The sequence below is a fragment of the Curcuma longa genome, chromosome 1 (assembly GCF_044706935.1).
Source record: "Curcuma longa cultivar G26 ecotype Majalengka, Jawa Barat chromosome 1, ITB_CL_G26_1.1, whole genome shotgun sequence".
Taxonomy (NCBI): domain Eukaryota; kingdom Viridiplantae; phylum Streptophyta; class Magnoliopsida; order Zingiberales; family Zingiberaceae; genus Curcuma; species Curcuma longa.
This window is the reverse complement of record NC_133861.1, coordinates 21,811,232-21,838,749: the sequence shown is the minus strand read 5'-3', so window position 1 is coordinate 21,838,749 and position 27,518 is coordinate 21,811,232. Positions and strand designations below refer to the sequence as shown.

At 34.9% G+C, this 27,518-nt stretch overlaps 2 protein-coding genes across 4 annotated transcripts; one reads left to right on the top strand and one right to left on the bottom strand.

Moving 5' to 3' along the window:
* Nucleotides 1-460: 460 nt before the first annotated feature.
* LOC141838727 (tobamovirus multiplication protein 1-like) lies at nucleotides 461-20,610 on the top strand. Its single transcript, XM_074726294.1, has 13 exons — nucleotides 461-733; nucleotides 3,906-3,956; nucleotides 7,429-7,462; nucleotides 9,875-9,961; nucleotides 10,075-10,126; nucleotides 11,529-11,706; nucleotides 11,864-11,959; nucleotides 13,631-13,691; nucleotides 18,070-18,134; nucleotides 18,771-18,845; nucleotides 18,930-19,011; nucleotides 19,604-19,776; nucleotides 20,214-20,610. The coding sequence occupies exons 1-13, from the start codon at nucleotides 623-625 to the stop codon at nucleotides 20,235-20,237; spliced, it is 1,089 nt and encodes a 362-aa protein (XP_074582395.1). The 5' UTR covers nucleotides 461-622; the 3' UTR covers nucleotides 20,238-20,610.
* An 865-nt stretch (nucleotides 20,611-21,475) lies between these two features.
* Nucleotides 21,476-26,445, bottom strand: LOC141830434 (putative solanesyl-diphosphate synthase 3, chloroplastic). 3 transcript variants are annotated; one of them, XM_074717883.1, is made up of 7 exons: nucleotides 26,343-26,426; nucleotides 26,149-26,249; nucleotides 25,929-26,059; nucleotides 22,984-23,111; nucleotides 22,796-22,899; nucleotides 22,408-22,535; nucleotides 21,477-22,333 (listed from the first exon to the last, which is right to left on the bottom strand). In XM_074717883.1, exons 2-7 carry the CDS (start codon nucleotides 26,168-26,170, stop codon nucleotides 21,785-21,787), a joined length of 1,062 nt encoding a protein of 353 aa, XP_074573984.1. In that variant the 5' UTR covers nucleotides 26,171-26,249; nucleotides 26,343-26,426; the 3' UTR covers nucleotides 21,477-21,784. The 3 variants fall into 3 exon arrangements, with proteins under 3 accessions (XP_074573967.1, XP_074573984.1, XP_074573976.1); XM_074717866.1 differs by having other exon boundaries at nucleotides 21,476-22,333; nucleotides 26,149-26,445; XM_074717875.1 differs by having other exon boundaries at nucleotides 25,929-26,056; nucleotides 26,149-26,445.
* Between the last annotated feature and the right edge of the window lie 1,073 nt (nucleotides 26,446-27,518).

The following is a 27,518-nucleotide window of genomic DNA, read 5'->3' as shown; positions in this document are numbered from 1 at the left end:
TATTTTTATAATTCAGTAAATTACATTTTAAAAATAGAAATAAGTACCTTTCCAGCACTATTAATAGAGTGGATATTATCGAGCAAATTATAAAGGTAAAATAAATAAATATAATGGTAAAATATTTTTTTTAAAATTTAAAAATTGTTAAGCGGTGAGCCAATCACTATGCGCACCGGCGTAGGACCGAATGCCGTCCATTCAAACAGCTGTTCTCCCGTGGGTCGAAAGGATCCACTTCTTTTTCCTGAGGACGCACTTTCGCACTCTTTGTGTGGGACTCAAAGTTATACCTTTGTTGCCACGGGAGTGTTCTAGATGGCCCAGTGTGGTTACTGTTCCCTCCACTGACATGCCAGGTTTGTTGGGCGGGTAAGTTTGAGAAGTTAAAATCGATGACGTTAATCGGGGACCGAATTGGCTATGAGCGCATCGGAGGGCAGCGGCTGCGCTTCTCCATCCACCGCGTGTTGTAGCTCCGGTTAGTCGCCTCGGCCTCCATCCCTCTCCGGCGATTGCGGTCTCTGATTCGTGGTTGCGATTTGTTGTCTGGGCGGGCGACATCGTCGAGGAAGCGAGTGGCCGTGATTCATACTGGTTGGTTTCCGCGACAGGCAGCTCGATGGGGAGAGAGGGGGAGGCGGCGATGAGATGCCTGCCGAAAGAAGTCGCGGCGGCGGATGCGGTCCTCGCTGCCGTGGATGGGGCGGTTGCGGTCGTTGCGTTCCTGCAGGTTGGTATTGTTCCCCCCCTTTGAAATTGGCGATCTCTTTCTTTGTTGCTCCTGTGATTTGATTGAAGAGGTCGGTTTATCGCCAATGGCCGTTTGTTGATTCTGTTTATTTGTTTTGTATGGATTGGATTCTTGGGTTTGTGTAGGATTCTTGGCTTCCGCAATTAGTGCTCCTTTGAGTCTTGTCAGGGCTGCTGAGAAATTCTGCAGCGTAGACCGGGGGAGTGTGAAATTTCTTTCATATTGTTGGTTGAGCAATTTGTGTCACTGTAAGACGAAATTCATGAAGATAAAATGAATGTTATCCAGCTTTGGCTGATATTTCCGAACCATGATAGGGTTCCAAAACGTGGTAGATGACAACGTGTTGCTACATTTGATCCTTGAGGAGCACCTCATGGATCCATATTAGGACTTCCAGCACTATGAAATTCACGAAGATAAATGAATGTCATCCAGCTTTAGCTGATATTTCGGAATCATAGATGGTGGATGATGGATATGTTGCCACATTTAATTCTTGAAGAGCACGTCATGGATCACAAATCACACTTTGGTGTCTTCTCTATCTGTCTTGTATGGGTGATATCAACTTTGAAGAGCACCATTGCAAACCAAGAACCATATTAGCTTTCGTGTCTGACTCTTTCAGTTCTGGACCTGAAAGATGGTTAGTTGTTTTTAGCACTTCAACATATATGGAATTATTCGTGTTTGGTAGGGTCTTGTAACGGCCCTTCTTTTTCCAAAGTATTCTCATTGTTACCCTTGCATGGTTTTTTCCTTGCACACGCATAATTACTGTTCCTATTTTCCTGTTGCATTGCTTTCTCCCAATACTTGTTCTGGTAATTAGTATTTCTTCATACATTTTTTAGAATAGTTGTTTGGATGATATTGATGTGACCTGAGTCTGGTTGGTAGTGCTGGGTGAAGAGACCTGTCATCAACAACCAATTAGTCCTCTCAGTGTGACTTCCTCTATGGCATATGTCTAGCTGATGTGATTTCTATATCTTGCAGGATGTAAAAAACAACTTGTGGTTGCTTTTTTTCACTGTATGTGTCTAAAGTTGCTTCACTGTGTTCATAGAAACTGAAAGTTCTTTAAGTAAAATAATCATGTAAGAGATGAGAAAATAGAGTGATGTGTCCCAGGTTTTGTTATGCTGGTTTGGTAAATGATTTTCTTATAGAACATACATGGTCTGTCGTTCTTAGTCCTTTTTTTGTGGAAATCATTTAAGTTGTCAACTCTGAGTATCAAAACCCATTTATGCATTAGAAGCCATTATGATTATACTTGTTTAGCATCCATGTATTTGTTTGTGTAATATTTTCCAATCACATTTTTGAAACACAACATATGGTTTTGTGATGTAAAACATCTTTTATTGTCTCAGATAATTCCCAGAAGGAATATAATAACAAAGAAATTTATCCCATTTTCATTTTGCAGATTAGTATCATGTTCATAAAGAGACATTTATTCAATTGAATATCAAATTTACCCTAAAAATGAGCAGAATAAATTAATAAACCCACATGCATCCCGTGTCTGTGACTCACTGATATCACATAGTTATCATTGACAACACACAGCGTAACTACAATCCATGCATGTTGCTGGATTCTTAGGAAATGGAAACTGCGAAAGGATTGCAGAGTATTGATTGTTATTCGGTATGGTATTATGAAATGATGATTAAGGGGCAATGGATGATATGATAAAGGAGTAGGGAGGCCAGATGATGGAATGCATTGGGTGTAGTTATTGGAGACTCAATGAATGCCCATTTTTATATTGTGGCAGAAAAGTCAAGGAATGAATTGGTAGGGAAGGATATTGAGAAAAGTGACTGAGAAGTTTGTTAAAGCCCAAAAGAGAGCCCAATCCAACCTAAAATTCCAATGCACTTACATAGGAGATATCTTTGATACTAATGTATATTTGAGAACCCTCAGTTTTAGGGTGCAGCACTGAAGAGGTGGAGATTTCATCTCAATTTCACTTTAACTCCTTTCAACATGCCTGCTCAGACCCATCATCATCTTTAGCGGTGAGGGCCTAATTCTGATACCATGTTAAAGCCCAAGAAAGAGCCCAATCCAATTCAAAATGCCAAGATGCTTAAGTGGAGTTCTTTTGGTAGATAAGTATATTTAAGAAAAACTTCATTTTTAGAATGTAAGAAAAAGGGTGGAGTTTTCCTCTCCGTCTCACTACCACTCCTTTTGACAAAGTTGAGTTGCATGACGTCAAGGATTTTACCACTTGGGATTTCATATCAAGTTTTAGACCTATAGTTGCTCCTGTTAATTTTATACTTAAAATTCCTACTGCTGTTGTATTGCTTCCTGAAGTGTTCCACTGCAGAGTGATTATTTTGCTTGGTATGATTACTGGATTTTGCTGTACACTTGCTTCCTAAATCCTTACGATATCACACACCATAAAGTAACATTATGCATGTCAACTATTTTTATATTGTTGATCAACTGATTAGATAATGCCCAGTAACTAGAATGATGTGCATCTTAGTGTTTACATTTCCACATAATATTCCTTTTCATCCATTTTCCCATCTTCAACCTATAGTTGCCCATCAGTTTCATACTTAAAAACTCTATCTTCTGCTTTTGTATTGCTTACTAGAGTGCCCCATTTCAGAGTTACTATTTTTATTGGAATGGATAATCCCTTTTTGTCCTCCACTTGCTTCTCAAACTTGAACTTACTTTATCTATACATTTAATTGATTTGATACTGTGATCTACTGAATATGTAATATGCCCAATTAACTATAGACTACTTTGTTTCTTATTGTTTACATGTCGGTTTCTAGGATCTAGAAGAGAAACTACAGGAAAAATTTGAGCCAATCATGTTTATATGGTTCTCGGCCAATTATTTTTTGATCCATGAAATTGGATACAGAAGGTTTTTTCTCATCTTATAGGTAACATGATATGTGTGGGTGCCTTTCTTCTATTCATCTTTAATCTGGCCTTGCGATGACAGTATTTGCATATGCTTTGCCTTGTTTTTCTTAAATCATAGTGGTTATGTGATGATAAGTGATCCATTTGTTGTAATCATTATTCGTTCTTGCTGTGTTTTTGTACACATACTTCCAGCTGTTTAGTTGATCAACTTCCAAATTGATTGCAGTTGTTTAGAATTCACTTGCGCAATCAGCAACTTGGCTGGACTCGCCAAAAGGTATGCAAATAGCTGCTGATATTGTACAGTTTGGATATTTACCTCACCTTATATTCTATTTGTTAGAGATACAAAAGCATTCACATTATCACCAAGAAGCACCTCCTTAGTATTAGACTCTGTGACTTTCTTTTCCTGTCATCTGGCATTAAAATGCATCTCGTAATTAAAAGTGAATGTAATCTTAGTTTTAGCTTATCATCTTTAGAAGCTTATCCTCTTAGTGTTTGACACAATTTTTTTTTAACATAGAGAGAGAACAAAATTTTAGTATGAAAAAGGTGCAACATCTACAACAAGAACAAAAATATCAAAAGTGTAGAAGTGCTACAACTGCCAGGACTTATCATGCCCAATCAGCTCTGCATGAAGATTGAGCTGCTGTAGTTTAGGCTGTTTGAAATCTAGAATAGCTTTTTTGTTTCCAAGAACTCCTATTTGACTGTACATAACTGAAATAGGAGGCATTTTAACCAGCTTCAGAGCCCTACATTAAGTCTCACAAAAGCTTGTCAACCAAACTTGGCAACCAATCTATAGAAGATAAAGGTATAACTAATGTTTCCTGGTGACACGGATACTCCAAAGCTGCAGACGATTAAGCAAAAGAGTACAAGGCTTCTGATTTGACCTCCTTAGAATTGGGAGTGACAATTCGTGTTATGTTGGGTCAATCATATCATAAATGGTCACGTCAATATAAAAATATATAAAATAACACAAGATTAATTAATATATTTTTAAAACATATTTTATAGTCGCTAATATTGATTAAACTCTCTAAAGAATAAAGTTGTATCACATGAAAATTTAAAATTAATTTAAACAAGTCAATTTGTGTCACCCATTTATTTATTTGGGTAATATTGTACCACTTTCAGTGGTGTCTAATGTTAATTGTGTTCTAGTAGAGTCAGATCATGACGTATTATTGAGTCATGCCTAAATTGTCGGTTCTACTTAGAATGAAAGATACAGTCATTTCTCCTCCAAATGTCATATATTTGTGCCTAAGCACATTAGTACAATGGAGGTATTGTAGACCTCACACTCAGCCATCCACCACCTATCCATGTTCATAGAGGAAGACAAATCAGTAATAAAGCATGTAAGGAGAAGATCCCAATCATACTTAGCAAAATCACAAGGAAGAAAAGATGCTCTGAAGTTATCATAATGATCCATATGTGCACACAAAACAAAAATGGATCCATGTCCACTAGTCCTTTCTTTCTTAACATTGATCTTGTATTTGGGTTTTCAGGAGCCACCAACCAAGTCAAGATTTGAACTTCCCCAGTAGAGAAGGGCTTCAATTGATCTTATAGAAACCATCCATACTTCCCCTATGAATGAAAATAAAATTAGCAGATTTGATAGTGAAGGAATTTGTTGTGCTCCACCTCCATCTATTAAGTTGTGGTACAGGTGAGTCTGAGATGTTACTAGCCCTTTAAAACATCCGATTAAGAGAACTTGCATTCAAAAGTGATTAAAAGATAGACCCACATTAATACTGAGAAAACAAAGGTCTTTTATGAAAACATCCTCCCTAATGCTCTCGTATAACTCAGGAACGATGTGCCTTAATGTGTGTTTTTCTACCCATCTACCATAGAAGTGGGCATTGCTAGTACGTAGACCCTCTGAACAATGCTAATGTCACAAAAGTTTCTGATGTAAAGAAGGGTTTTCCATACATGGGAACAAGTGCAATTAGGCTCCCTTGACGCCAGAAAGTTCTATGGAAATATGGATGTGTGACTATATATCCCCAAGGTGAACAATCTTGTGTTTCGAGCCACTACCATTTGCATAGATTGGCCCAATTGTATTAAAATAATTCGAAGACCTCCAAGATGGAATGGTCTACACACATGATCCTTTGAAACAATAAAGCAAACATTAGAAGCATATTGTTGTTGTTATTACCAAATGAATATCTTTCTGATCCTATCAATCTGATGAATCACCCAAGAAGGAATCAAGTAAATTGAGGGATAGATGACTATCAATGTGAGAACCCTATTTATAAGCCTTCTTCTCCCCCTTACTAATTCAAAATCTTTTGCCAAGTGGCCAATTTAGTAGGAAGTTTCCTAATAAACTTCCCCTTTATGCTTTGCTTGGCCAGGTCACACCAAGCTAAAACCGAAAATATGGAATAGATAAGGGAGTGAGTGGGCAACCCAACATGTTTGTCCAAAGAGAGCTTGTGTCATTGTCACTGGCCAAGTATGTGAATGTGGACTGCAAATTTAAAGTATGTGAATGTGGACATCCACAAATTCACTTGAAACCCACTGAATGAGAAGAAGGCTGAGACCACAATTAGCAGGTTCTTGATGACAGAGGCTTTCCCTTTAAAAAAGTAGTTTCATCCAAAAACTGAACTGCTTGGATATCTGGAGCATAGTAGTAGCCTTGAGCCACATCAGAGGAAAGACCCTCCTATTGGCCCCTTGTTAGAACATAATGAAGAACAGTTCTAGGAATATTAATAAATAGGTGAATGTGGATTTCCTTGATGCCCACTCCACTTGAACCTATGGTTTAAAATCTCGTATTGTACCGAGTAGCACGATTGAAATGTATTTTTCTGATAATTACCAAAACTGGATACTATTCGGCATAAGAAATCTATCTTGTGTCATTGTGTCAATCATCATCTCTCCTCTCAAAGATGAGGAAAGCCATCCAACTTCATCACCAGAGAGATGGAAACCCAATTGAAGTTATCAAGCAACCTACTCAAATTCAAGTTTGATCATAACAGTCTAACAAATCCTGCTTCCCTATTTTTGCACTGAGAACCTCATTGGTCCACATGCAACAGTCTACCTGTACTGAAGCCTTTGATTAAGGTGGCAAGGAAACTCTGCTCTGCACTTCAATAGTCCTCTTCTTTAATTAGTCTACCTAAGTATTTATATCCATTGTTGGCATCAAGATTCTTTAGGTATCCCATAAAGTGTAACTATGCAATGTAGTCATCTATAATGGATATCATGGTAGTCAGCTGTGCTTGTGCTATTTCATGACTTGCATGATCCTTATTCTTGTTAAGCACTTGCATATAAGAAAGATGTAGTATAAGCTTCTCCTATTAATGGTTTTAGTTCTCATAGCAAGCCATTCTTCTAATTTTCTTGCTTAAAAGAATAAATATAACTGAAATAGTTTGTTGCATCATTTCTGATGAATGATTCTCTCACATATCATGTAAACATGTCAAAAATATTCTTGCTTGTGAGAACATATATATTCATTAATCCTCAAATATTATGCATCCTAGTTAGTCAATATCAGACTAATTCTGTCTAGTTTTCTTGTCCCAGATTTTCTTTATTTAAATATCATAGTTCTACTGACCTTGTCATCCATAAACAATCTTGTTCTTTTGTTGCTTGTGCCATGGGTTTCCTTCCATCATCTGTGAATAATTTGCACTATTAAATATATTCTGTTGCAGATATTCCATCTCATGATTGGCTCTTCCAACATAGGTACGATGGATAATATAAAAATGTAGTCTTCTTATGAACAGAGTAATCTTGGATTTCACCGTTATTTAATCTGATGCCATCTAATTCTTTATAAAGAAAAACTGTATAGTGTTTGTTAGGAGTTCTGCAATGATAAGTTCTTCTAACAAGCATAACATCTGTTACTGTTAAATTTCTGTTTATGCTATTTTCAACCAAGACGGCAGTAGTTTTATGCTTGGTATTTGTGTAAGTACCTTTATTGTGTGTATGAATTGTTGCAGGCCACCATAAAATAACTTAATGGCCAGTGATTTTTGTCTTGCTGATTATTTCAATTTCTCTTTCTTATAAACCCTAATAACATACAATTTGAAATTTGTTTATTGCTGTAAAATCTGAATTTCTTTACAGTTTGCAATGACTGAAACATGATTTCAGTAATGACTGCCATGGAATAACATCACTAACCGCTAATGCTTCTTGTTATGTAGAGTGAGAATTATATATATGAAACCAACATACTATAAAGCTATAAGTTAGTCTCTTTGTTTCTCTATAAGCGGTTTACGATTTATGATGAAGCAATCTGCCAAAAGAACCTGTTTTTTGGATGTTTGTTAGTAAAAAAAAAAATTTGCTACATATTTGATAACATCATATACTAATAGTATAAATAGTGAGAGAGTTCAAACACCAATGATCACAGTCTTTTCCTAACTGAATATGTGTGAATTCATCAGATATTTGATCAAAGTTTCCTAACTGAATATGTGTGACTTCATGAGATTTGACAGTTCCTGGTTAAATTTGCTAAACTATTCTTTAGCTTTTAATTTTTCCCTTGAATGCTAATCCACTTATAATTAATATGGTTAAGGTCTATGATCTTTAGCTTTTTGATATTGTTTTATATCAGAACCAAGGCTTAATGAAACTCTTAATCTTTTTCATTTGGGATTGAGATTGATGGTTTTGTTTGATGTACTAAAAGCATGGTATAAAATACCAAGCCGTGCCAGTCGGCATGGGCCGAATTTACCATTAAGCCATTGGACTTGATCCCCTACTATATCCTTATCTATATTTAAATGAATTTTATCCTATTTTATGATTACTAACCAAGTCTTCTTTGGTTTTACTCTATTAATGTGTGTATTTGTTATGATCTTACATTGCCTAATTAGGGCTTTTATGCTTTTATTGGATGCCTATGTATGTGTCCGTACCATTTTAAATGTGTTTCTTGTAGTTTTCCTTCAATATGCGCACCCCTCCTATCTATCCTCATATGTCCGTATATCAACCTTAACATTCTCATCTTTGCAAGTCTTATCTTTTACTCATGTGTTTGCTTTTAGAGGTACCTTACGATTATAAAGAACATCAAACACCCTCCTTCATTTCAACCATCCTATTTGTATCCTATGTAAAATATCTCTATTAACCCCCATTCTTTTGCAAAAACGATCCTACATATTTAAAGCTCTCAATTACAACTCTCATCCAAGTTGATCAATAGTTTATATAATTACACAATGATGAATTGGTAAAGTTGATGAGTAGAGGGAGATCAAAGACTGAATTTGACATAATTAAGCGTATGAATATTACTAGACATAAAAATCATGCTTAGAGTTTAATGACAAGACAAAATTTATGTAGCTGAGTAAAAAATAGTGGGATTCATGTCTTGGTATATGCCATGCTGATTAATTGCTCTTATTACATGTTCAATAGTACATAGATTGGAAGAGTGTTTGTCTTTTTAAACAATTGGTTTTGGTAAAGTTGATAGCCAACTATTTATTCCAAAAGCTTCAGCATTGAGCTATTAAGAAAATGACCAACTTAATCTTTGTATCAATAACACTCTTATTTTATATGTGGGTGTATATATTGCACTTGATTTGCCCAAATCCGACACATGAATGTATGGAATACTTATTTTTTTTCTTAACACATTATCTTCTACTTTGACACCATGATTGATCACTTATCCCAAAAATTTTAGGTAAGGGACCAATTATATATTCATATTCTTAACAGGTACTGTCAACTTATGGGTTTGATGGTTTAAACGGCATATATCCAACACAATATGGATTTTTTTAGCAAAGAATAATTAGACCAATTATCTTAAGATTTGAGCATGTAAATCGTGCACTTGTCATGCAACTTAGCTGCAAACCATTTTCATCCTCCGGTTATTCCTTTTTATTTTATTTCCTTGCTACTTGCTAAATATCTGAGCTTGGGTTTCTTCTTGTGCCATCGTAAACTGGACAAATCTTTTTGACATCTTCTAATATTATATTTCACTACCATGTATTCTAGCTCATGTTAACCAATTGATTGTAACATCTTTTATCGATTGTGCTACACTTCTTCTATTGTGCCATATTTTGATGGCCTGTGTTGATTTGATGTCAGGCTATCTGGCATACTTCATATCTGCCCTTGTTGCTACTTGCGAGGGATGGCAATGTTGGTCACATGGTTGTGGATTTATTCTCATGGGTAAGCATACATGCAAAGTTCAATGATGTTTTCATTTGCATATTCTACATGCTTATCTTCAGACACGACTATTCATTTAAGACACGTATTAACTGCAAACACTTCTCTTGCAGTTTACCCTCAAATTATCTTTTTTGCTGCATTTCTCCTGCTTATCTCTTTCTGGTAAGTAACTCCCATCACCAGTTATAACAATTAGATGCATAAGTCCACACTCAGTTTTATGCATCTCAGTTTCCCTCTTTTAATTGTTAAGATGTGGGAAAACTTTTCTTAACGTTGAGCTTTCAATGATGGTCAACATTTACATACTTGTTGCTCCAGTAGCATCAATAATGAGTATCTCTTTGATTGGTAACAATTCGTTTGATTTACTGTATAGATGAACTTTTTGTCATTTTTGTTGATTTGTGCTGCATAATTTTTGTATGTTTTAGGTAATTGTCTACAATGGTCAATTATGTTACTTGTCTGCAATGCATTTTATCCACATGTTGATCTGTTGGATTTCTTTTTCTCTTTTTGGATTTCATGTATTAGTGTTTACTTGTGGCTCTATCATTATCATGTAGCAGATTAATGTTTTACACAAAGCTTAGCATGGAATCTGCAAACATCTTATTTCTTCATGAATCTTTCTCTCTGTATCATGTTAACTAATGAAGATTGCAGTTTGAGCCCTTTTGGATTATTGCTATCTTGGTTTTCTACAAACGATAGCATTTGCTTCCATAATAAAGCTTATATACGTTCTTAGTTTAGTGCCTTTTGCATTGAATATCCAGGCAAAAAAATGAGTTGAGCAGTAGGTTTATTACCATTTTTTACATTACAGAACTATGCCTTGATATATTAGAACATGAAAGCTTGTAGCATGCTTAAATAAGCTGGTTTAATTAGTTTGTCTTTATTATTATTATTATCTGTCACAGTACAACTTCTAGGTTAAAATTGTTGGATTAAATTTGGATCAATTTGGATGAATAAAAAACACGTTTGATATCTAATCATAATTTACAATTTGCTACTCAAGTTATTGTAGTAAATTCAGTTAAATTCAACATTTTTTGCATCAATACCCACCATAATCCATAATCAGGAGAATCTATACAACTCAGCTTCAACATAATTGCTATAACAAAGCTAGCCCTTTGTTGTAATTTTGTACATTTTCCTTCGTTCTACTGCATTTAATGTTGTAGCAAAGTAATACCTATATATCAAGCCAATGTTGTATATTTGTTTGGTTTTTCGCTGTTTGTTTTATATCCTCCGTATAAATAGCCCAATCTAAGTTCTTTTTTATCCTCTATAGCCTGATTAATGAATTTAGTTGTGCTTGTAATGTTTTGGGTTACATTAAACTAGAATAATATCACAGAAATCTCCGTTGCAAAATGAAAACATAATCTTAGCATTTTGTGGCAATCCCATTATTTAGCTGCACAATGGAAGATATAATGTTTACTAGAAGACTTGAGGCATAGAATCTAAATTTAATTATCACAATTTCTGCATGAAATAACATCTGAAATTTCATAATCTTGCTTATACTTCTGGCATGTAGGGTTGACCTGTGTCATCAAGCAAGTGATGATGAAGAGGAAGATTATGAACGTGGTTACAGTGAAGCTTTGTTGGATAAGTCAATGGATAAACAAGGTCGGCCACATGTTGATGGGTGTAGGGTATTTTGCTTTCCTCGAGCCATTCATGTTGGAAGCCGACAAAAGTTTGTAATCTTGGTAAGAATGTGTTTTTCAAGCATGTTGAACTGTGAATGCCTACATGTAGTTGAATTTAAGTTTATGGATGAGTGAAAATTGTCTACTTTTTTTCTATTCTAAACATTCTGAATTGTGCCAGCATATAAAAATAAATTATGCCCGATTTCTTTTGTAGGTGATTGCACTCACATTTATATCTATGATTGTCTTTTCCATCTTGATATGGATTGGCGGACGGAAAAATTCTATTGATTCTTCTCTTGCGGCTAGGGTATGCTATTTTCCTATTAGTCATTTTTTATAGTTTGAGGAGCCAGGCATTTCCTCAATTTGGATTCAAATGCTCTCATCTTATGCAAAACACGTCAATATACATTATTTATTCATTTTTAACACATTTTATCCTGTTGAAGACATGGGAATGGGTTGTTTTTAAGAATATTTTTGTCTATGAAAAAAGTTAAGGGGAGAGGGGGTTAGCCGAAATCATGATATCACCTCTTGGTATCAGATCAACAATTCTAGATGTATCCAATCTTGACATGGCCACGCTGTCATGCATCCCAACAGCAGATGATTATGCATGTTGTTGATGACTCCCTTACATTTTCTGCTTGGATTTGACATCCTGTCTTTTGCTGCTATAGGAGGTAGTAGTTGGCAAAGCTCATGGGTTGTAGATCTCAGCCAACCTCACTCATGGAGTGATGGTTTTGTGATCACAAGCAAGATCACTCGTGGGTGGAGCTTTGGATGCATCAACATCAGCACTTTGTCCTCTCATGTTCAAGATCACTTGTGGGTGCTTTTCATGTAGCTTCATTCATGTGCGTTCATGCAGTGTAGGATCCTCATCATCTTTGCAAGAGCAAGTTATGCTCCTGTCCTGATGTTCATATTTTGTCAATGTCGTGCCCACTTTATGCTCATGTCTTCTATGGATTAAATCACGTGCTGCCCAGGGCTAGTAGTCCTCTTTCATATTCATCTACAGCTGAGTAGAGCCTCTCTTTAATATGCCATTTGATTGCAAGGTAACTGAACACCTCATCCATATTAGGTGGGTTGCTTAAGAGCATTTTCATGTCTTCTTTAGTAGTCTTTGGCTTATTGTGTTCTTGATGGATCATTTGCCCACTCCTGGAAGATGGACTATCTTGAGGAAGATTAAGATATCATAGATGAATTTTATGAGAAAACAGAACATTCTCAAGCAACATTTGGAACTGTAATGGGAAACAAGAGATCGAGATAAAGTAGATACTGATGGGGGATCCTTGCCCTGAATATGTAGCAAAGAAGATAAATGTCACACTTCTCTGAGCAATCAATTAGATCTGGGATAGAAAAGGTGATCATCTTAATTTTCACTCTAATTTGAAGAATGTATGGGCACCAATTAATCATGTAGGACAAAAGATTTGACCATCCTTCCTTTTAGATTTAGAGAGAATTTTCCTGTCTTATATGGTAATATGATGCTCATGAAAAGTGATAATGCACTCAAGAACCTGTCCTACTATGACACTAAAAACCTCTGGTCCTTACTATCATTCATTTGAATTTTCGACAGTCCAAGTAGACAACTTCTACTGTCATATGTCCCATAGGCAAATCACCACAATTTTCAGATGGTCTGCAGTGAGCAATATTTTTTTATGACATCACAGGAAGTACACATGGCAGGGTCTTTTTTATTGGTGATAAGTTACATGATATATGTTGCTTGGACAAAATTCAAGATTGGTGTCAGAGTGAGATTTTAAACACTTTATTAAACTAAGAATTACTGATGCCTTTTTATCTTTATTTTCTAAATCTCCATAATATGTCAGTCCAGTTTAGGTATTGAATTTCCTGATGGTATGCATTATTTCTACTTTGGCGCTTCCATGTCTTTCTGAGAATATTGAATACTGTTGTTACATTCCTTTTTTGGCAGGTTTATCTCTATACTTTTTCTGTAGCAATGCTCCTTTTAGGTGGTGCTTTGGCTAGCTATGGTGATTTTCCTTTTTCTATGTTTATTTTTTTATTATCATTTTAGTTAAATTTGGTTCTTTGATATCCCTGTTAAGGAATCACATTAATTATATCATTAGGCTACATACATTCGTGGTAGTTTTAACCATGCAGTAATTAAGTTTGCACTTGTTTTTTCTGTTTTACATTGAACATCAGAAAGGTTGAGATCCAAACTCTGGTGTCCGACAAACAGACATGAAAGGAGTTATCTAGACATCCAAATTTCAACCAGAAAGATTGAATGCACAGAATAAAAAAAATATGGCAAAAAGAGTAGTTAGAAATGTTATCTGGCTAAAACATAAATGAGCCAACTCTATTTAAAAAAATATTTCTTTCCCACAGTGCAAAGTTTTGACAATTGCTCTATTTATTCCTCATAAATTAATTTGATTAAAAAAATAAGTTTACCCCCAAACCCTTTCATCCTACACTTGAGGGCCTGGCTCGACTGTTCATGGCCTCACTATGTTAGGTCCAAGCTCATTGTGGTTGACATGTGGAGGCATATATGCTACTGCATACTACATGCAAGAGATAAATATAGAGATTCCTTATAAGCCTCCTCGCCTCTCAACTAACCAAGTGGTACAAAACCCTTTCATCCTACACTCGAGGGCCTGACTTGACTATTAATGCCCTCACTGTGTTAGGTCCAAACTCATTGTGGCTGACTTGTGCATGCATATATGGTATAGCAAACTCACATACTACATGCAAGAGATAAATAAGCCTCCTAATCTCTCAACCACCCAAGTGGCATTGTAGTAGTTAAGGAGACCCAAGAGAAACACAAAAGAATCAGTTGAAACCCCATCAGAATAACAAATAAAGGTGGATCTTATCACTGTATGAAGACAGCTTCCATTTATTGGAGAGAACAGTTATAAATACACAGATTTCCCTGTCAAACAAGAAATACAATCATTCAACCATACTTTTGCCAATGTTATTTGCCATAAATAGAATATAAATGTGTGTTTGTACTTGCGCATGCTATTGTCACTTAGTACTTTACCATAAATGAAGATGTTGGATGATATGGAATTCACCTAATGAGAAATAGGCCCAAATTCGCAAAACATGGGAACAGACCAATTGGCTCCTTTGAGTGCTGAGCTCAACCTCTTCACTACATGTAGCCCATTCAATGTTTTATCAATTCAGCACAAGTAGTTTTGTTTTTTAGTTCTTCAGAGTTCTTAAGATAGCTCCTTTAGGGACTTTCCTAGTCCTAATCACTTATCAAGTCTACTAATAAATTTATTGTTATCACTAATATAAAAGGACACAAAAATAAAGCAATAGGCAATTAGGAGCATCATAAAAGGGCAAGCAAATAAAAAAAAGTCATCAAAGATATGAGCCTAGAGTGGTTATAAAAGATAAACCCTCACACACACACACACACACACACACATATATATATCAAGGCATATAACATAAAGCACATTTAAAGAAATAATAAATCAACTTCCATTCTCCTTTAATAGTCTCCAACTCCAACTGATTTATCTTTAATCATTTCATCATACAAGATCTTTATTTCATCGTTCAAGATCTTAGTTTAATTTTTCCTCTTATAGAGCAACATATTCAATTAATCTTGTAGTTACATTTCATTGATTTAATCATGCACAAGGAAAATACTAAATTGAATCAAACAAGAAACACCCTATTGAAATGAGGATTGAGACTACATTGGCTCACCCTAAGCAAACTCTAGATTTCAATTGGTGGATCTGCAAGGATATGCTACAAGGAAACACATATTATACATGAAAAATGTAACATTAGCAATTGAATGATAAAATAGGCTGTGAACTAAAAAGGATGACCGAGTGAGCAACGCCGGGTCGGCACCAAAGGTTTGATTTCAAATTTGCCAATGCAGTTTCATGAAAATGCGGAGGTCCATCCACAATCTTTAAGTACTTACACAGCTGCTAATCAGTAAAGTTTTTGCTCAATTAGTCTAACCATTAATTTACTTTCTTAATAATGCTCTATCACAAACTAGACGAGTTAACATTCCAAATAGATATATGAATACAACCACTAAAGTCTAAAGTCAAGTTGCAATTAACTTGAAGTAACTAAGTAAGAAGCACTTATCCAATAATCATATCTATTATCAAATCAAAATTTTGATTTTAAAAAATAGACACGTTGAAAGCCCTCTTAAATTTTTTGAAATATTGTAGACTTTTCTGTAGTAATTTTACTCCAAACAAGTTAAATTTACCTTTGCATATAGAATTAATAAGTGAATTAATGTGTATCTGATAGTTGCTTGTACTATGACAGGAAATACAAAGTCTATGAAAATACTCCCAATAAAATCTTTTTGGAGTGTGCCTTGTCTATTGTTAGATTACACAATTCAATTTCTTCATCATAATTGGCAATGTAATACAATTTTAAAAGCTACTATAATACATAAAGAACCTAAAAATCATTGCATGTGCTAAAAAAGACTAACACATAGCACTAAAACCCCACCATATGAACATAATGCATAAACACCCTTCGTGAAAATTCCTACAAAAGAAGTCCCTTTAAAATTTATGGTCAACGGAGTGTACATATCACCATTGCATTAATATTATTGTTTGGTATAATTGATTTATCGTTTGAAATGAAAATACAATACAACAACAACCAAGTCTTATCCCACTAGGTGGAGTCGGCTATATGAATCCTTCTATGTTATTGGACTCTATCATCTATTATATCATTATTTATATTTAAATAAAATTTATCTTATTTTGTTGTTGCTAATCATTTTTTTGTCTTTCTCTTCCTTATTTAATATGCACATTTATCATAGTTTCATATTGTCTAATTGGAACATTTATTAGTCGTTTAAGTACGTATTTGTACCATCTTAAACTTGTTTCCCAGAGTTTTTCCTCAATAGGTGCAACCCCGACTTTCTTTCTAATATTTTCATTTCTTATCTTGTCTATATTTTATGTCCGCACATCCACCTTAACATTCTCATCTCTGCAACTCTCATTTTCTGTTCATGTACTCGAATCATAGCCCAACATTCAGTTCCATATAACATAGCGGGTTTAACCATCATTTTATAAAATTTTCTTTTAAATTTTAGAAGTACTTTATGATCACACAGAATATATGACGCTCTCCTCCATTTCAACCATCTCGTTTGTATTATATGTAAGACGTTTCTCTCAATCCTTCAATCCTTTTACAAAAATGATCCTAAGTATTTCAATTAGAGACAATTTGTCATCTCCTATTTTAACAATTATCTCATTATGTCTAATATTACTAAATTTAAATTTCATATATTTTGTCATCTCCTTTCACTTCTAGCGTTTCCCACCAAGATTCGAGTTTAGCATTTACCTTTACGTGTTTCATCTATCAAAACAATTTCATCTGTAAACAACATGCACCACAATACTATATCTTGGATGTGTTTAGTGAATTCGTCTATGATTAGTGTAAAAAGATAGGGATTTAGCGTTGATCCTTAATGTAACCTTATCTTTATGGGAAACGCTTCAGTTAATCCGTCTAAAGTCTTCACTCTTATTATTACATTCTCATATATATCCTTAATTAGTTCAATATACGTTATACTAACACCTCTTTTTTCTAAGTTTCTCTATATAATTTCCCTTGGGACTCTATCATAAGTTTTTTCTCGGTCAACAAATATCATACGTAAATCTTGCTTTTATTCTCGATATTTTTCAATTAGTTGCTTGAAAAGATGTATAACTCTTATTGTCAACCTTCTATACATAAATCCAAATTGATTTTCAATCACTGTGGCTTTCTTCGTTAGTCTCTTTTTTATTACTCTTTTCCAAAGTTTCATAGTATGAGTCATTAGTTTAATCTCCCTATAGTTTGTACAATTTTGTACATCTCTTTTATTCTTATATAAAGGAACTAGAATATTTATCCTCCATTGATAAGACATTTTTTTAGTTCGGCAAGGATTGTTGCACATTCAATTTTATCTGTGGGCACATGACATGGTGCTCATAGGCTTTGACATTTTTTCTATATTAGCATGCCTTAAGAAGTTTTTCTTTTTTTTTTACTTTTCTTGTTGGTTTGTTCCTATAGATGATGATATAGTAGGGGATACAATCCAATGACGTAGGAGGATCCATATAGCTGACCTCATCTAGTGAAATAAGACTTGGTTGTTGTTGTTACTGTTGTTGTTGTTGTTGTTGTTGGCTTGTTCAATTGATGCATTATGATGGCCAACATCATGTTGCACCGCCTATGGATAAGCTTTGAATCATTAATTTTGGAAGGCACATCTTCATGTCATAGTTTCATGATATTTTTGTTTCTCAATCATGTTAGGGACTCTATTGTTTTCAAAAATGAGCAAAGTACGTTCTGAAATGGCATCTACTGAAATGTGGAAGGTACGTAAAATAACAACTACTACTTAGTTCTGCACATTTGCTTGGTTTATCATACTGTCTAACGAGCAAAGTGGTACAAATAGGTTTAAAAAATTGGAAGTGTGAGTGCAGGTATTGAGAAAGAGAAAATTGCTATTTTAAAAGCCTAAAGTTCATCGTTTATTATTGAAACAGAAAGTGTTATTAGTTCATCTTTTTGTCTTCTTCAAATTAGGATACACTAATGATATAAAAATTGATTAATTCCTAAAATGTGTTTGTGATAGTTTTATACTTTTTGTAGAATTTTTCTGGTATGTTATTTTATTCTAGTGACTGGTTATGATTCCAACGATACAATATGCCTATATAGCTGTTATTAACAATATTTTATTGTATGATCCTTTTCCCAGAATCTGTTCTGGTGACAATGAAACAGTTAGGCCATTGTGTTTTCAGAATATAGTACTAAATGCACAAATTTCAAACAGTCACTTGTGAACTATATATTAAATTATGAACTTTTAACTGAATGAATTTTCTTGCCCATCCATTTGATCAAACAGACTTTAATAGTCGCTTATCTTTGCTACCTGTAAAATGGCATTTTGCTTCAATCTCACTCAAAGATTACTATATACTTGATTATTTATGCAGGTTGCAAGTTTGGCAGCTGTCAGTGTTCTATCTTTCACATCATCTGCTGTTCTAGCCCTTTCTACAACTGTACCAGTATGTTATTGATAATTGCTAAGTTTCTCTATTCAGTGCAACTGACATCCATTTCACACTAGCATTTTACATATTTCTTTGCAGTTGGAGATGCTTTCGCATTGGCCTCCACAACATTCAGAGAACCTAATCAGTTCAATTTTTATTTTTCTCTACTATTTTATAGGTATGCACCTTTGGATGAAAAGTAGAAATGAAACAAAATAAAATTAACAGTAACATATGCATGTGGAACCCATGCTTATCAGCTTTATCCTATATCTTTATTAAAGTCAAATGGATATTTGTGATAGGCCTTCTTTGTTAATGTTTGTGTACCACACAGGTGTTTTTTTTGGTTGCTAACAATTCCTTGGTTAGTAGCAAGATTTACTATATGATGTCTTACCAGACTTTGGGTGTGTGTGATTTAGGGTTTACATTATCGAACATTAATCAATGATAACATGATATGAGCACCCCACACCAGTTTAAACATGAATTGCAAAATCAGATCCTGGAAGTGACACAACACAAAATAACTCAGCAAGACGAAAATGTTGACACTGCTTGTCCTTTTTTGACAAATAAATTTTCCTTTTTTTACTTCATAGTTCATATGATTAGTTTTAAGAAAGATTAACTAATTTTAGATCATATATATTATTGTATTTAAAAAAATAATGCAACATAATCACAAAGTGACATGAACTTGTCGGGCCCCATTTGCTTCCTTATTTATCTAGTCATTGCAAATGATATTCTAAAATTTCTTACAGGTTCATCAGTGCCCTCGGGCTTTGTCTTATGGGTCATGAGAGATATGCCGCCTCCACATGTAGCTTATACTAATAGACCATCGCAGTCAACTGTTGTAACTTTCATAAGAGAGCGAGATTCAGTTTCTCAAAATCCACAATGGAGGGATACTGTAACATCTTCACAGAATAAGGTGAGACCAGAATCTATGGACCTTTTCTTTTCTTTTTACTGCATTGATGCAAAATTCTTTTGAATTTCTGAACTTCCTCTTCTTCAGTAATTATATAATCACACTAGTTATCAATCTCTTCAATAAGTCCAAGCTAATCCTCTAGATATTGGAAACTCGGATTTATTTGTTGCATGCTATGATGACGCCCCTGTTTGATCGTTCACTGTTAGACTTATAGTTACAGTAGCAGATGCATCTTTTCTTTCTTCTTCCATAGAAAGGATAAGATTCATGTAATAGCTTAATAATGACGATTTATTTTCTTTGTCCCTTAAAAACTCTACTCGTATGTTATTTGTAACTCCAAGTTCCAACATAACTTCTTAACCTGTCTTGATGTATGTGGTCAGCGATTCTTAGGATTTGTTTACAGCCTCTGCGCTTTGTCATTGCAGTGTCTTAAAGCAAGTCCCATATAAGATGTTCACTCCCATACTCGATTTATTAGAAACAGTGGAGGATTCCTTTCACTAGTCACCATCCTCGGAGACAAAGTGACAACGGTGGCTTCCAACATTTGACCATTTATACAAACTGATCTTCTTCTGCTCGCTTCAGTGAAATGGGAAACCCATTTAGATCTCCAACTCCATGGCAAATTGGGTGAGATGGTATGATCAGCTGCATTAGATTTGTACATAAATAAAGGTCAGTCCAGTTTATGCAAATGGTGGTAATTTGCTAGGATCACTTTTTTTGCCCGTTTTTCTTTTCTTTTCTTTTTGTAAAAAAAAATACACAATGTTTCACTTCGATCCAATTACTGTAATGCTTTGGTCTTTTTCTACTTGAGCCTTTGGTGTGAAATAATTTTGATATAATAGCAAAAGTGAGAGAGAAATTCCGAGTTATTTTTTTTTCTTCTTCAGTTAACTTCAATTTAACGTTTGAATCACGGCCCACATAAATTTAAAGTTTTTTTTTATAAAGCTACAGATATAACAGTATATATTATAGACGATCCTCTCACTTGCAGTTTTTGCTGATCATTTCTACGGTTTTATCTTGTTTCTTAAATTGAAAATAATTTTAGTTTCTTTAAATTACAAGTGTTTGGGTTTAAAGTTAAGTTTCTAAACTTTGAATGCCTTAGCTTAATCATAAACAGTATAAACAGACAATTAGATAATCTCCAGATTCTTTCAGTCGTAGAGCACCACAAGCGTGTGCATATTGTTTCCATTTGGGGAGAAGAAACATACAAACTTATCCTGTTAGATAAAAATGGGAAGGTTCCCATGTCGAGAGCAAGTTTATCAGGCAAGCATGGTTGTTGTGACCTATGCCGTATGGATTCACTTTCAGCTGTTAACTGGTTCTCTGTTGATGGAATTATCTTACAATTTTTGACAACTAAAGATTATGTTAATTAGTGAAAGGGAGCACTTAATGCTCAACCACAGAGGTATGATCCCCTCTGTAGGCATAGAAGTCTCTACAAAGGTTGAACTGCCTTAGCTTGCTCTATTGGGTCTCGAACCTTGCTAATGTGGTTGACGAAGTTGAGCTAAACAATGCCACTTACGACTACAAGCATGATTAAGCAAGGATGATATAAGACGCGATTTCTACATAGAGCTCTCTTCTAAGTAATTATAAAGCAAAATTAAGATCTTTGTTTTTTATTTTATTTCTTTGTTAGTTTGTCAAACAAGTGAGGATTAAAAAGCCTTAGGGAGGTATCTGTAATTTTCCTTTTGCTACAATATGAACTTCACTACCTATTTTCCTTATACATTTGAGAATAAATTCTAAATTATATTCATTGCAGCCTTCTCTATAATAAGGCTATGTCTTCAATGTTACATCAAAGTATTTATGCAGCCATGTAGAAGACTTCTATGTGCTCAAACAATAAAGACCATTCCATCTCAATTCAGCAAGCAATTCATTTCCGAGGGTGGTTGGCTGTCTTTCGAAACTTGCATTCATGCTCAACTTCAATGACGATCGACAATTCGAGCTTCTAGTCAATCCGTTCAAGGTTGTATTTTACAATCCCGTCAAGAGAGTTTTTGAACTCACTCTCAGGAAGACACTTTAGGATTTCGATAGCCACTTCAGCTTTCTGCTTTGCTAGCTCTTGAGCCTTCCTGAGCCCACCACTTTGATGAATCAGCTCGATTGCAGCATCGAACGAACCATGTTCATTGAACTCGGAATCAATGATTTTCCTTAGTTTCGGTTCCTTTTCCAGAGCAAAAATAACTGGGGCAGTCAGATTCCCTTTTGATAAGTCACTGCAAGCAGGTTTCCCTAACTGTTCTGTTGATTGGGTGAAATCTAAGATGTCATCCACTATTTGGAATGAAAGGCCGAGGTTCTTCCCATATTCATACATTCGTTCGCATATAGCAATGTCGACACCGCTGAATATCGAAGCAGACTTGGAGCTTGCGGCAACTAAAGATGCGGTCTTGTAGTAGCTCTTGAGCAGGTAGTCTTCAAGAGTTGCATCACAGTTGAAGAGGCTCGATGCTTGTTTTATTTCACCACTTGCAAAGTCCTTGATAACCTACCACACGACAACAACTTTACAAAATAATACTTATGAAGATTACAATAACAAAAGAAAGAAAAGTAACAAACCTGACTAATGAGCTTTATCACTTCAATGTTTTCGAGATTTGCAAGGTACCAAGACGATTGTGCGAACATGAAATCTCCGGCTAGAACAGCCACTCGAGTCCCAAAAATTTGATGAACGGTTTCTTTCCCTGAAATAAAACAGTTATAAGGCAAATTCATTCTGTGTAGAACAACAAATTTCATGTCCCTAATCATTTAGGCAACTCATACTTATGAAACTATTTCAGACGATTATCTACATAAAGATGATATTAATTCGGAACACGTAACATAATGAACCAAGTGAAGCCTAAACTATATTGGGGATTTAAATTGATTGTTGGGTGATCTCAATCATGAACAACTTATTTGTGTAATTGTCTCATATGTTGCTACATAAGATGTATACCTCTACGTATCCCGCTATCGTCTATGACATCATCGTGTATTAGACTTGCAGTATGAATCATCTCTATTATCTCTGCCAAACGTCGATGTTGGACAGTTAGTTCCCTGTTTAAAATTTGCAAGTCTTCCTTAGTGTCACACTTTCTCTATCAACCATTAATAGAACATAAGACAAATAAAACAGCTTACTTCAAGCCAGCTATTTGAGCAGTCGCCCTTGAAACCAGGAAGACTAAAGCTGGTCGAAGCCTCTTTCCGCCAGCACCAAATATTTGTTCCGCTGCAGATACGAGAACTGGATTTTCCGCACCAATGAGCTACAAGGAGGCTTATGTTGAGATTGAGAAATATTACTTTGTGCAAAGAAATGAACAAACAAAGTTACAGAGATTAAAATTAAAATGAAGTGACTGGTTTTCTGATTTATATATGAAAGATTATATACACGAGTTGATAGAAAGCTCATACAACTTAACATGAGGAAATCTGAATGATATTGTTAAGAATTTGCTAATCCCCAAAATCTTCGTGTTAGGAAATCAATTGAGCTAAACTAGAATCAGGATCACATTACAAGAAACTACAAGCCAAAGTTCTACAAGATTTGCATGTGTGGATCCATGATGAATGAGTAAGGGCAAGTGGGAAATAACAATGAGACAAGCCAAGATTCTAATTCATAACCTGAACTAGGATACCATATTTTAAGATCTAATTTGGTAACCATTAATTCCAGTTACACAAGGTTAAACTACCAATGATTAAAACTAATTAATTGATTGCAAACTCAAGTGTTAGACGAAAAAATAAAATAAAATGAATTTCACATAGACAAGTTTATATGAATGAAAATTTTGTTTAAATAGCCAAAAAGGGTCTAAGATCTATGAAGGAGCCCATAAAGCGAAAAAAAATATCTTAGGAACAATAAAATATCCATCATTATAGCTGTATAAAGGAGATATGTCATAGCAAAAATGTGAATACTGTCCACATGGATTTTGAGGGGACCCAAAGTCTCTAATATATCTGGAACATGTTTTTGGAAGGTTCATAATATAAATTCATATTGAAATTTATCATATGGAGATGACCTTAAATATTGTCAAAGAAATGGTGCTTCCAAGTGGTCAGGTTCAACCATGTAGTTTTGATGTGTTTAGTAAAGTGTTTGAGTTAGGTTTGATCAAAGCTTGGTGACTTGACATAGTCGAGTTGGTCGGTTTGGGTACAATGCCTCCAACTACGAGGGACTAGGAAGGCAAGGAGATGGATGACATGGAGCTAAGTAGTGTTAAAAAACACTACTAATTTTTAACATACAAATTGGTTCTTACATGTCTTTTAGGAGCTAAGTATATATATTTGTGTTGATGAAAAATATTTCTAACTTATGACCCGAATACAAATCAAGAAATGGTCCTAAAGCTAATGTTGAATGATAAGCTCACATTGCCCAATTTGCAAATTCACAATCAAGAAGATTCGACATTACTAATAACAAAGTTTATGCCCCTGTAAGTTTGCTCATATCTGTGTTGACTAAATGAAAATGATCAACAATTTCACATTTTGTAGCTCCAAACTAAAACTACACTGGACAGGACTAAAAGCTGCATTGTACTATCAATTAATCTTGGTGGAATGCATAAGACAAGATAATTATTTTCTATGATTATTTCAGTAGAGAAGCATCAAGGTTGGTCTATTGATGATCAATGAGATAGATTAGATTTTGCTTGATGCATAAGACAAGATAATATATTTTTGTCTTTCTAAAGCAACATACTTAGAGTTGGTAATATTAGACGCATAGTGATTACATGATGCGACACGACTCCATCTAAAACACAATTAACAGAGATAAAATCCGGAGGCGACACGATATAACCTGAATACATAAAAGAGTGACATGAATTGACCTCTTTGCAACTTCATTTTTTAAAAATTGTTAATAACTTTTTTGCCATAAACCTTGAGTTCAGTTAATCTTATATTATGAAATTATTTTTTAAAACATGTATTGAATTTTATGTTGTTTCATAAATTTTATATTGATTTGATCGCATAATCCAGTTACGCCACAAGTTGCTGCTCCTAAACATATTGTGCTTGAGATAAAAGGATAAGGCCACAATGAATTCATCCTTCTCTCTCTCCTTTTCATGGAAACAAGAAGCAATATTTGTTGCCCCCACGGGCGGGGTCAGCTGGTCAGGGCATGGGTGCTTGCAGCATGAGGTGGGCGGTTCGAGGGCTCATGGTTGCATTTGCGATAACATCAATCTGTGCCATGTTTCCAAATCCCTCGGCCACCATGCCCTGGTCAGTCCCGCATTCACCGTGATTTACCTCTCCACAGATGGTCGGGGGGCCGATCGTGTGGGGCCGCTAGGTTGGCGGATTCCAACCTTTTGCAGCAAGAAGCAATATTTGTTATATCTAATGTTTTAACCTTCCCTTTTCTACAAATCTAAATGTAATTTAACTTTGCCACAAAGCAAGTCATCTCTCAACTTGATTTCAACTTGGTCATTAAGACCTTTTTTTAGTTGTCTGAATTGTCACTCAGTTTAAATTCACATAACAGTTCTCCAATGGATAAACATGGCATGTCATACACCAATAACACTGAAAGTATGATACACCGAGAACCTGCAAATTACTGGTTAGATTTGGACAGCTTGATTAATATTTAACAGCAACATCACACGCCATATGGTGCAGCTGGCTTATCAACAACAAACATGGTTACTAGTTGATAAGGCAAGATTAGTTGAAAATTTAGACTAAATGTATAAATTTATCAAAAAAAGTGTTTGGGCTATGATAAGTAAAAACATCTAAAGGAAATATTAAGTCTATCGAACAAAACTAAATCATAAAAATGACTTTTAACATCTTGCTCCAGCAGTCAACAAACAAGACTAACTTACACATCATGCATTAGTTTTTGATGTCTTTATGTTGGAAACTATTCAAAGAATATTGCTCATAAAAATTTCGGCAAACATTTGATCTACCTGAAAATGATAGTAACAGTAGCACTGCCAATCTAAAGCTCCAACAACAATTCCTTAACAAGAGGCAAATAGCAATTGCAGGTTCATAAAATTTAAATTCGGGAGACTCACCGCCTTTAGGTTCTCATTTAGCCTCTTTATGTCAGCAGAAACCACTTCAAGCAAAGAAGAAACTTGGATAGAGCCACTGCTAGACACCGCAGGCTTCACGCTCGTGGCCACTCCGCCGCTCCGGACATCTACTACAAGCTCAACACGATCACAGCATCAAGAAAAACTCTAGTCGCCATCGAATAGCATCGAAATCAACCAAGCAAACGCATAAAAATACCATCTTGGGTCGTCGAGACCATGCACCGAGCACCTACGCTGCGTGCCGCTCTCGACCTCCACAGAGGTCGCACGCGCTGCCGCCCCAAGCAGCCGCTCTGACTAAGATCCACGCTCGGGCACGTCAGTGACAGCATCCTTCAATGAGCTCAACAAAATTAAAAAATTCTCCGAATCCGAGCGCAAAAAAGCCACCTTTTTTCTGCAGCAAGTCGCCCTTGGGGTAGGATAAGCGATGCTTGAGCTAAAAAATGTGGAGAAAAGGCGAGGTCGAGGGGGTTTTACCCTCCAAAGAAGACGAAAGTAGTTCATCGCAGTTGAGGTGGATTTATGAGATCCACCACAGAATTTATGTGAACCGAGATCTCTCTTATCATCTCGATTCAGGCAGGAAGCCAAGAGGTGCGGCGAGGATCGCCGTGCCTCCATGGACGGCGGATGATGCGAGAACCTGTGGTTCCATTTTATCGGAAATCTAGTATAATTGAGTTGGTTACGATGTACAAATTTATTGAAACGGATAAGAATAAATTTTAATTAAATTTTAATGAAATTGTAACTTTTTGATTTATCTCTTCGTATATAATTATGGAATCGATTATGTGAGACCATTATTATAAAATCGATTATGTGAGATCATTAAGGGCGGATTCCATCTGCTGATTTAATTTATGATTATACTAAAAAATAAATTATTTAATTGAAAATGTTTTTGAAACGATAAGTTATTTAGGTAGCATTTAGTTTGGTCTTTTTTTTGTTTTTATTTTTTATTTTTTAAAAATTATTTGTTTATTTTGTATTTTCAATTTGATTCTTGGAAAAATAAAAAGTTATTTTCTAATAAAATAGAAAATAATAAAATATTATTTTCCGTGGAAAATGAAAACTACGACTGACAAATAGAAAATACAAAAATACGATTATAGTAATTCCACACGCCCTAATCTTGATCGCACAATTTTAAATTTCTCTTCGACGCTGCAACCTTATCACACAACCCTTTTTCTCGCCTAACGCTACAACCTCATCGCACAACTCCTTTTCTCCCCAATGTCGCAACCTCCCCTACACGCGATCCTTTTCGATGAATGGTGGTAAGGTATTTTTTTATATTGCATATTAGAAAGTTAGATTTGATCTACTTCTTGTATGATTTTTTTTTTCATGGATAAAATGATCTTTTTTATTAAAAAAATTATTTTATTTATAATTTTTTATATTAACAAATCAAATACATTTTTTAATTTTCTTTAAAAAAATAAAAAATAGTATACGAAAGCACACACATTTTTTATTTTCTAAATACTAGATCAGAAAATAAAAAATTAAAATTAAAATTAAAATTAAAAATTAAAAAATAGAAAAAAA